The sequence below is a fragment of the Nerophis ophidion genome, linkage group LG03, assembly GCF_033978795.1.
Source record: "Nerophis ophidion isolate RoL-2023_Sa linkage group LG03, RoL_Noph_v1.0, whole genome shotgun sequence".
Lineage (NCBI taxonomy): Eukaryota > Metazoa > Chordata > Actinopteri > Syngnathiformes > Syngnathidae > Nerophis > Nerophis ophidion.
Window position 1 is genome coordinate 15,986,469 of NC_084613.1, and position 10,922 is coordinate 15,997,390.

The window sequence follows — 10,922 nt, forward strand, 5'->3', positions numbered from 1 at the left end:
CATAAAATGATTTGGGGGACCATATAAAATGAAGTGGTGGACCACACTGAATCATTTGGTTGACCGTATAGAATGACTGTCAGGCCAAGCTGAATAACTTGGCGGGCCATATAAAATAATTTGGCTGAACCACGTTAGATGATGTGTAGGGCCACAGTAATTGATGTGGCTGGATCACATAAAATAATGTGACAGACCACATAAAATTATGTGGAGGGCCACATTATTGATTTGGCTGAAATACATAAAATAATGTGACAGGCCACATCAAATGATTTGTAGGGCCTCATTAATTGGAGTGGTTAGATCACATAAAACAATGTGATGGGCGACAAAATGATGTGGAGGCCCACGTTAATTCAAGTGGCTGAAACCAGTAAAATAATGTGACGGACCACATCAAATGATGTTGAGGGCCATATAAAATGACTTGGCAGGTCGGTATAGATAATATCGCGGGCCACATTAATTAATGTTTGTCTGCCTCTTGTGTGAAAGAGCCTCAGGATCCCCTGAAGAAGAATTGTCCACAGCAAATACTTGCTCTCCTAATATTTCTACCGTTTGTAGGAGAAAATCAAAACTGCAGTTTTTGTATAAATATTGTTTATTGGAGCGTCACTCTGAGTTCCGTGTGTATAAATATAAAGTTGCAGAGAGAAAAGCATTAAATACAAGCTCTTATTTACACGTTATATTAAATGTACAAAGACGCTTCTCTTCTTGGCAGAGACGTTAACGAGGAATAAAAGTTGTTAGTTTTCTTCAACATGGAGGAATGTCGTGGACCAGCAACTCAAACATGTTTAGTTCATTCATATTCAGCTTAAATATGAAACTTAAACATATTCAATTCATTAATATTCAGCTTAAATATGAAACTAACATGTTCAATTCATTAATATTCAGCTTAAATATGAAACTTAAACATGTTCAGTAAGTTAATATTCAGCTTAAATATGAAACTTAAACATGTTCAGTAAGTTAATATTCATCTTAAATATGAAACTAAATATGAAACTTAAACATGTTCAGTAAGTTAATATTCACCTTAAATATGAAACTAAATATGAAACTTAAACATGTTCAGTCTATTAATATTCAGCTTAAATATGCAAAAGTTAAACATGTTCAGCCAATTAATATTCATCTTAAATATGAAACTTAAACATGTTCAGTCAGTTAATATTCAGCTTAAATATGAAACAAACATGTTCAGGTAATTAATATTATGCTTAAATATGAAACTTAAACATGTTTAATAAGTTAATATTCAGCTTAAATATGAAACGTAAACATGTTCAGTTAATTAATATTCAGCTTACATATGAAACTTAACCATGTTCTGGAAGTTAATATTCAGCTTAAATATGAAACTTAAACATGTTCAGTCAATCAAAATTCAGTTTAAATAGGAAACTTAAACATGTTCAATCAATTAATATTCAGCTTAAATATGAAACTTAAACATGTTAAATTAATTAATATTAATCTTAAATATGAAACTTAACCATGTCCTGTAAGTTAATATTCAGCTTAAATATGAAACTTAAGCATGATCAGTCAAATAATATTCAGCTAAAAGATGCAACTTAAACATGTTTAGTCAGTTAATATTCAGCTTAAATATGAAACTTAAACATGTTTAGTCAGTTAATATTCAGCTTAAATATGCAAGTTAAACATGTTCAGTCAATTAATATTCAGCTTAAATATGAAACTTAAACATGTTTAGTCAGTTAATATTCAGCTTGAATATTAAACAAACATGTTCAGTTAATTAATTTTCAGCTTATATATGAAACTTAACCATGTTCTGTAAGTTAATATTCAGCTTAAATAGGAAACTTAAACATGTTTGGTCAATCAAAATTCAGCTTGAATATGAATCTTAAACATGTTCAGTTAATTAATATTCATCTTAAATATGAAACTTAACCATGTTCTGTAAGTTAATATAAGGCTTGAATATGAAACTTAATCATGTTCTGTCAATTAATATTCAGCTTAAATATGAAAGTTAAACATGTTTAGTCAGTTAATATTCAGCTTAAATATGAAAGTTAAACATGTTCAGTTAGTTAATATTCAGCTTAAATATGAAACTTAAACATGTTCAGTCAGTTAATATTCAGCCTGAACATGAATCAGGCGCCTTAAAGCTCGTCCAACAGGAGAAGTTATTGGCTGAAAAAAGCCAGTTTTCTTCCTTGATTACTAGCAGCAACAAAAGAAAACAGGTTAAATATGTCTGCCACAAACAGGAAGAGGAAGTAGGGACTTGGTTGAGTCTATAGGACTTGGTAGATGAGGTTGGAGTCCTGCGTGCCCGTCGGGGACGGCACCTCAGCGGCGGGCTCGGGGGTGGAGGCCTCGCCGGCCGCCTGGATCTCGGCCTGCGGCGACTCTGGTGCTGCCGGGCCGCCGGTGTCGGTGGAGATGCGCTCCACGATGCTGGACAGACAGTCCAGGCTGGAGACCACAGAGCCGCGCTCCGCCTTCACGCCGCCTGCTGGGACACAAATATATATTTTACTAACTATTCAATACAGACTTTCACACGCTGGAAGTTGCCCCGTTTGACAGGCAACTTCAGATGAAATGTTTTGTTAAATTCCTAGCCACTTCCTGCTCCGTCACGGATAAGAACAGAACAGCAAATCTGTCTAGTTAGTGGAACTGTCTGCGGGGGCGTGCAGCTTGAAGTATCACTCATAAACTGGCAGCTCGAGATTTTACTGTCAAAATACAAGTAATACAGTAATTCCAACTTGATGCCTGTTTTGTACTCAAATGAGTTCATGGAAAAAAAAGAACTTCTGGTGAAAGATAACAAATGTAACATATCTAAATTTATAAAAATGTGGGTATTTACTGACGCATATCCAGGCACGAATCGAACCCACACTGTAAGTAAGAAGGAAAAAACCCCAGTAGATTTTATTGTAAAAACAAAATGGAGTTCGACCATACAAATAAAAGTGTTACCGTTTTTACATTTGCAGTAGTGCACTTTTAAAATCTACATTAAAAACTGTAAAAAAAAAAAAAAAAAAAAGTGGAATTTTTTTATTTATTTACTGTAATTTTGCAGAAACTGGCCTTTACACCGAATTACTCTAAATTGATTAACAGAACCAGTTTTTTTTATTTTATTTAATGTTGACCTTAACATCTACTCTTTTTATTTTATCTTTTTACAGTGCATCTCAGTAGATTGTATGGTTAAAACTGTTTTTCAAACAAGCACTGTAAAAAAAGCACCAATATATTTTTAACTTAAAAAACATATTTAAAAATATTTGTCAGTAGAAAACTTTTTTAATGTGTATGGTTTAATTAGTAATATCAATGATAATTAATAATATTACATGTTATTATTTTTGGTTTATTTTGCAATTGCAGTAATTTGGTTCAAAAACACTGTAAATTTTCTGCAAAATTACTGTAAATTGAAAAATAATACCATATTTTGTAAGGTAAAATTTTGACTTAAATGGTCTTTTCTTTACAGTGCATTACTGTAAATGAAAAACTAGTATAACCATTATTATGATATAACACTATATATATATATATATATATATATATATGTGTGTGTATATATATATATATGTGTGTGTATATATATATGTGTGTGTGTATATATATATATGTGTGTGTGTGTATATATATATATGTGTATATATATATATATGTGTATATATATATACATGTGTATATATATATACATGTGTATATATATATGTGTATATATATATATATATGTGTGTATATATATATATATACATATATACATATATATATATATATATATATATATATATATGGCTACACGGTGGCAGAGGAGTTAGTGCGTCTGCCTCACAATACGAAGGTCCTGAGTTCGGGATTTTTCTGTGTGGAGTTTGCATGTTCTCCCCATGAATGCATGGGTTCCCTCCGGGTACTCCGGCTTCCTCCCACTTCGAAAGACATGCACCTGGGGATAGGTTGATTGGCAACACTAAATTGGCCCTAGAGTGTGAGTGTGAATGTTGTCTGTCTATCTGTGTTGGCCCTGCGATTAGGTGGCGACTTGTCCAGGGTGTACGCCGCCTTCCGCCCGATTGTAGCTGAGATAGGGACCAGCGCCCCTCGCGACCCCATAGGGAATAAGCGGTAGAAAATGGATGGAGATATATATATATATATATTTATATATATATCATTTAATTATTTATTAGGGACGTCAACACTATTTTTATTTAAACAAGCGATTAACGCGAACGGTTACTTTTTGACCCTCCTGCCGTGCCATAGCGGGCGGGAACTTGGCTGTAGTTCACTTGCTACTTATGAGCTACAAGCAGGCAGAAATGGACAAAAGAAAGTCTACCATATGGAAATATCAAATTCAAAGCCATAACAAAAAAAAGTTTTTTCCCCGTCGAGAAAGGACCATTTTTCACTATTTTTATTTTGAGAAGAGGCGACATCCCTGCACATGTTGAAAGAGGTAGGCAATGTTTCACTCCAGTGTTCAGATTACGGTTAAGATGCAGTGATAATACAACATTTAGATTGTTACTGTGACTGATTTAGTAAGTAAGATGACATTAAAGCTCAACAGAAATGAAAGACGGTCGGCAGGAGGTCGAAAGGAGACTTTTTTTGTTGTTGAAAATAGTCGATCCGACGTCAAAACATGTCAAGCCACTTTCTCAAAACCAATTACACACTTTTCCGGCTTCAAAATACAATTGCTGCGCTATACATCCGGTTTAACGACTTTTACAAAATGTAAAAATGTGTTACAATACGATCATTACGAATGGGCATCGGATCCGGTACTTTTTTTTTTTTAGCACGGACCGAAGCCAGCCGGTCGGTGTCCGGGATGCGTGTGACGTCACGACTGCTCGAATGAGCAGCTGTGAATGTCCCTTTGTCATTTCCGGTGTGTCCCTAACGATGCGCTTTACAATTCAGAAGGCCTCGAGTTCAAACCCTGGCCGTAGTTAAAAAGTTGCTTAGATTTTTAAATGTATGTTTTAATAATGTTTGATATACTAAACTTCAGAATATTAATAAAAAAGTAGACTGTTATAAAATCAAGCTGATTATTAAAAATGTTAGATGGAAATGAATTGTGTTGCTCAAAGTAATGTAATGTATGGTGTCATGATTTCAGCCTTTCAAAGTTCTTCTTGGACCACAATGTTTAATTTCGGTATTTTTTGTAAAATTCTAGTTGCAACCCAACAATGTTTCTTGACAACAACCCAATCATGCCAAGTAGAAAACGATCTAAAGTTTGGTTTGTATTTTCCAAATACATGCAGTTTATGCTGCCTGCCATATTTGTAATGTTAAAATCAAGGCATGTGGCGGGAATATTGTTCCAATCTAAAGCTAAAGAGTGCAGCCAACTCCTGCATTTGGCACCTTTAGCGTTTTTGCTTCACTTTTATTTGTAGTTTAATACTTTTTGAGGGGGGGAAAAAAGGTATTTATTTTTACTCCATCCGGTTTTGCATGTTTGTTTTTAACTTAATTGTCTCCGTGGATCTCCATCACATATTTTCTAGATGGAAAAAGAAAGGAGTACATGAATCCAGGTTTTATTTTGTGCAATACTAAGAAAACAACACTGCATTGTAGTTTAGTGTTTTCGTGTTGAAGAAATTTGCAAAACAATCGCAAACATGTTTCTATACAAATGAATGGATACTGTTTTGATATACCGTATTTCCTTGATTCACCGCCGGGGCGCTAATTAATTTAAAACTTATTCTCACCCCTGTGCTTATCAAAGGCATGCGGTAAAAGTAAGCATGCACTAATTATTTTAAAACCTCTCCTCACTCCGGCACTTACCAAAGGTATGCAGTAAAAATTTGAGTGTGATGTAAGCTTGGACCTTAAATCCTATTGAATAACTCTTAATCTTTTTCCCTTTATGCGATTTCAAATTACCCGGCATTGAACTCAGCCTCCTCCATTTTGAAAGTGATGACAGAGGAAGTGTCACTCGTGACGTCACGATTTTGACCAGGCGGTAATACTAAGCATGCGCTAATTATTTTGGGAAGCGAGTTTGACCCGGCAGTAATTCAAGGCAGGCGCATACTATATGCCTTGCGGCAATTCAAGGAAATACGGTATTTGATGATTGATCGATAAAGAGAAATACATGTTACAGTGTAGCTCCTCTTCTCTAAATGCTAGTGCTTCTAAAGCAGGAATATAAATTCTGTATTTCTGTACAAAATCTGTCAAGACACAACACACAGCGGGCATTTTTTTTTAAATTGGTGTTTCTCCTTTTTGTGTTGAGCTGTTTAAAAAAGCATAATGTTTAAAACACATTTATTTAAAACAAATTAATTGTCTGTCCATGGTGTTAAAACTTGACAATGATTAAAAATTGTGTATATATATATATATATATATATATACACACACACATATATACACACACATATATATACACATTTATGTACATGTAATATACATATATATATATATATATATATATATAATAGCTGTGATTAATCACGATTAATTTTGAGTTAACTATGAACATTGCAATTAATCGCGATTAAATGTTTTAATCCTTTGACAGCCATAATATAAATATAAAATGATTTGTAATAAGAACAGTAGATTTTAGGCTGTTATGGAAGCTCAGTGGCCAGAATTTTACAGTAAAAATAAACTTTTTTTTTCCATTTAAAAAAAGAGTACCTCTTTTATTATTACTTTAAAATTCTGTTGACAGTTTTTTTTTATTGTAAAATGTTCAATTATTGTTTTTACAGTAGATTACTGTGAATGTATTTTTAATGGTAAAGTTATGACTACCGGGGCTGGCTTTTTTTAAACAAATAAGTCTACTGCTTTTTTTAATTTATTTGTTTTTTTTGATACAGCGAGGGTTTCGATCCCTGTCGAAGATGTGTCAGGAAGATATGCAAGTTAATGTTTTAATTAGGGTTATATTTGTTTTTTTTGCACCAGGAAAAAAACCAAAACCAAAAACATGCATCAAATAAATGTAAGTTTGTTTTAAAAATATAGGTTAATGGTTTAATACAAAATCTAAATAAAATCCTGTTTAGGGCCTTGCATTTACACACTTAATTAGCTCTCAATATACATTATTAACATAATTTACTATTGTTAACCATATTGATTATTTATATTTCATAATTATCATGTTTTATATCTATGATTACATATGTATATACATAATATATTAATTAATCATCCATTTAATAATGATAATCAACATTTATTCCACTCACTAAATTAACTTCCATATCTAACATGAATTATTAATTAATTACCCCCGAACATCAATTGAAGGATTTTTCAGTAATAAACCGTGCAGAAGTAGAACACGTGGAACAGAATCAATCCCATTATTCATTGATTAGTCCTTACCGCTGGTTGTGTTGTTAAAAAAAGAAGTCGTCCTCCTGTTGGACGCACATCCCGCTCCGTTAAAGTCTGTCTGCAGAACAAACACAACATTTTTATAATTCATACAGAATATTGTTTCTTTCATCAGAACACGATAAAGTAAGTGGACCCATTTTGAGAAATAAGATCAAAAGTGACTATTTTAATTATATATTGAATAGTAAATAAGAATTAAAGTGTGTATAATTGAAAGATGGAATGCCGAGTAATGTTATTATTTTCAGCTGGTTCTTTTTAAAAATAATAAACAATTTATTTTTGTACAGTTATTAACACTTTCGTTAATTGCTTTTGTTGTTCATCTTTCACGTTTACACGTCCTAAACGAAACTATTTGTTAGAATAATAATTTGGACTTAAAAAAAACATGTATTTGAAAATAAATATATATGTTTAATAATATATAAAATCTGATTAATCGTATAGTAAGATGTAAAAAAAAGAATATAAATGTATAATAAGGTGTAAAACAAAAATTCAATGTACAATTCGATGTAAAAAACTAAATGTATAACAAGATGTATATTAAGAATATAACTGTATAATAGGATATAAAAAGGATATACATGTTTAAAAAGGCGTAAAAAATAAGAATATAAATGTATATTAAGATGTAACAAAAGAATAACAAAACGTATAATACGATGTAATAAATGATATAAATGTTTAAAATGTAAAAAAGCTATGTGTATAATAAAATGTTTTATATATATATATATATATATATATATATATATATATATATATATCGCCTTCTATCCGTCCATTTTCTACCGTTTGTCCCTTTCGGGGTCGCAGGAGGGTGCTGGAGCCCATCTCAGCTGAATTCATATAAATGTATAATAAGATGTAAAATTAACAATGTATAATAAAATAATGATAATAAAATATGTATATATATTTTCATGTATAAAATAAGAATATAAATGTATAGTAAAATGTATAGTAAAATGTAAAAAAAAGAAAATGTCTATAAAATAGGATGTAGAAAAAGAATGTACAAAAAATATATATTTATATAAAACAATATTTAAAACAACTATATAAATGTACATTAACATTTCAAAAAATAATACTAATGTAATAAGATGTTAAACAAATAAGAATATAAATGTATAAGATGTGAAAAAATAATATAAATGTATACAAATATATTTAAAATAAGAAAATAAATGTGTAATGAGATGTGAAAAAATGTATGTATAATAAGATGTTTACAAAAGACTGTACATGTAATAAGACGTGAACAAGAATATCATGTAACAAAAGTATATAAATGTATAATAAGATGTTTGTAAAATAATATAAATGTATAATTAGGTGTTTAAAATAAGTATATCAATGTATAATAAGATGTTTTTTTTTTAAGTATAGTAAGGTGTTTTTAAGAACAATTTACAAATGTATAATAAGATGGTTAAAAAGGACATAAATGTATATTTGAATGTGTGATAAAATGTGACAGAAAGAAAGCATGCACGCCGCGTCTCACCATGCCGTCCGAGCAGTTGGAGCGGGGGCTGGAGGCGTCCGAGTCCCCGCTGTAGTGCTCCATGACCGGGTAGTACTGGTCGTCGTGTCCGCCCCGCAGCAGCGCCTGCAGGGACTCGATGTAGCTGATGGCGTTGCGCAGGATCTCCACCTTGGGCAGCCTCTGGTTGGGGTTGGCGGACGTGCACCGCTTCAGGGTCTCGAAGGCGTCGTTGACCTTGCCGAGTCTGCGGCGCTCCCGCAGCGTGGCGGCCTTCCTGCGGTCTGCGTTGGTGGTCTTCCTCTTGCAGGCCTTGCAGGCCCACAGCAGGCAGCGGCCCGCCTGGTGGTGGCCGCTGGGCGCGCGCACGTGCTCGTCCTCGTCCGCCCGAGTCTGGTGGCGGGACGAGGACGACGACGAGGACGGGGACTGGGAGGGCGACGACGGGGCGGACGACGACTCATCCGGCTTGAGCAGGCCCGCGTGGACCAGACGCGGGTCTAGGTCGTCGAAGAAGTGCATGTCGCTGCTGCTGAAGCAGGGGTCGTCGTAGAAGTCCTCCGCCGCCATCGGGAACGACAGGTCCGACAAGTCCATCCTGGCTCCGACCCACAAACCCGACCAAGTCCAGAACACCAAAGCAAAACCGGCACGTGGGCAATGGTGTTATAGTGCGCGTGCGTGTGCGTGTGGGCGCGTGCGTGGGAATGTAGAGTCCACTCTGACACTTGTGGACATGCTGACCTCCTTATACCTGCCAGGTCCGCAGGGGGCGTGGTTACGCGCCGTGACGCCGATGGAGGCTTGGCCAATCAGGAGTCAGCAGGCGGGGTTTACAACTTCACGCCAATTAGGCCCCGAAATCCCTCGTAAAAACTCTTTACTACTTGAAAGTTGTGCTCCAATATTTTTTATTAAATATAATAATAATAGCAACTGTCCCTTTTAAAAGTAAATACTATTATTAGTTTTTAGTAATTGTTATTAAATGTAATAATAATACATTTACTGTCCCTTCTAAAACTAAATGTTATTACTTTTTAATAATTATTAACTATAATAGTAATATTTACTGTACCTTTATAAAACGAAATGTTATAATTTTTTAATAATTATTAAAGGCCTACTACATGGGTGTCAAACTCTGGCCCGCGGGCCAAATTTGGCCCTTGAGGCAATAATAAATTAACATTAGAGCTGGCCCGCCGGTATTATATAGTGGCGGTGCCGCTGTATCACCGGATTCAACGCTAATTCTCATACTTGCCAACCCTCCTGATTTTTCCAGGAGAATCCCGAATTTCAGTGCCCCCCTCCGAAAATCTCCCGGGGCAATCATTCTCCCGAATTTACACCTGGACAACAATATTGGTACTGCTTTTAGCATCCTCTACAACCTGTCATCACGTCCGCTTTTCCTCCATACAAACAGCGTGCCGGCCCAGTCACGTAATATATGCGGCTTCTACACACACACAAGTGAATGCAAGGTATACTTGGTCAACAGCCCTACAGGTCACACTGAGGGTGGCCATATAAACAACTTTAACACTGTTACAAATATGCGCCACACTGTGAACTCACACCAAACAAGATTGACAAACACATATCGGGAGAACATACGCACCGTAACAACATCAACACAACAGAACAAATACCCAGAACCCCTGCAGCACTAACTCTTCCAGGACGCTACAATATACACCCCCGCTACCAACAATACTCGATTTTGCATGTCACTATAAAGTTATATAAGCCTTGCTTGTTCAATATTCAATACAAAACTTGTTTGGGTCCCTATTAAAAGGTTAAGTTGTTGAACTTTGGCCCGCTGCTTTGTTCAGTTTAGAATTTTGGCCCACTCTGTATTTGAGTTTGACACCCCTGGCCAACTGAAATGACATTTTCTTATTTAAACGGGGATAGCAGGTCCATTCTATGTGTCATAGTTGATCATTTCGAGATATTGCCATATTTTTGCTGA

At 34.6% G+C, this 10,922-nt stretch overlaps 1 protein-coding gene across 2 annotated transcripts; it reads right to left on the minus strand.

Annotated features, from left to right (window-relative positions):
- Positions 1-589: 589 nt before the first annotated feature.
- On the minus strand, positions 590-9,652 carry LOC133549210 (myoblast determination protein 1 homolog). 2 transcript variants are annotated; one of them, XM_061894404.1, is made up of 3 exons: positions 8,960-9,652; positions 7,429-7,498; positions 590-2,509 (listed from the first exon to the last, which is right to left on the minus strand). In XM_061894404.1, exons 1-3 carry the CDS (start codon positions 9,533-9,535, stop codon positions 2,292-2,294), a joined length of 864 nt encoding a protein of 287 aa, XP_061750388.1. In that variant the 5' UTR covers positions 9,536-9,652; the 3' UTR covers positions 590-2,291. The 2 variants fall into 2 exon arrangements, with proteins under 2 accessions (XP_061750388.1, XP_061750387.1); XM_061894403.1 differs by having other exon boundaries at positions 590-2,512.
- Positions 9,653-10,922: the final 1,270 nt, after the last annotated feature.

Coding starts and splice junctions, on each gene's coding strand:
- LOC133549210 (XM_061894403.1), bottom strand. CDS start 9,535: ATGGACTTGTCGGACCTGTCGTTCCCGATGGCGGCGGAGGACTTCTAC. Junction 7,499..8,959: donor CCAACTGCTCGGACGGCATG/GTGAGACGCGGC, acceptor TTTGTTCTGCAG/ACAGACTTTAACGGAGCGGG. Junction 2,513..7,428: donor TTTTAACAACACAACCAGCG/GTAAGGACTAAT, acceptor TTTGTGTCCCAG/CAGGCGGCGTGAAGGCGGAG.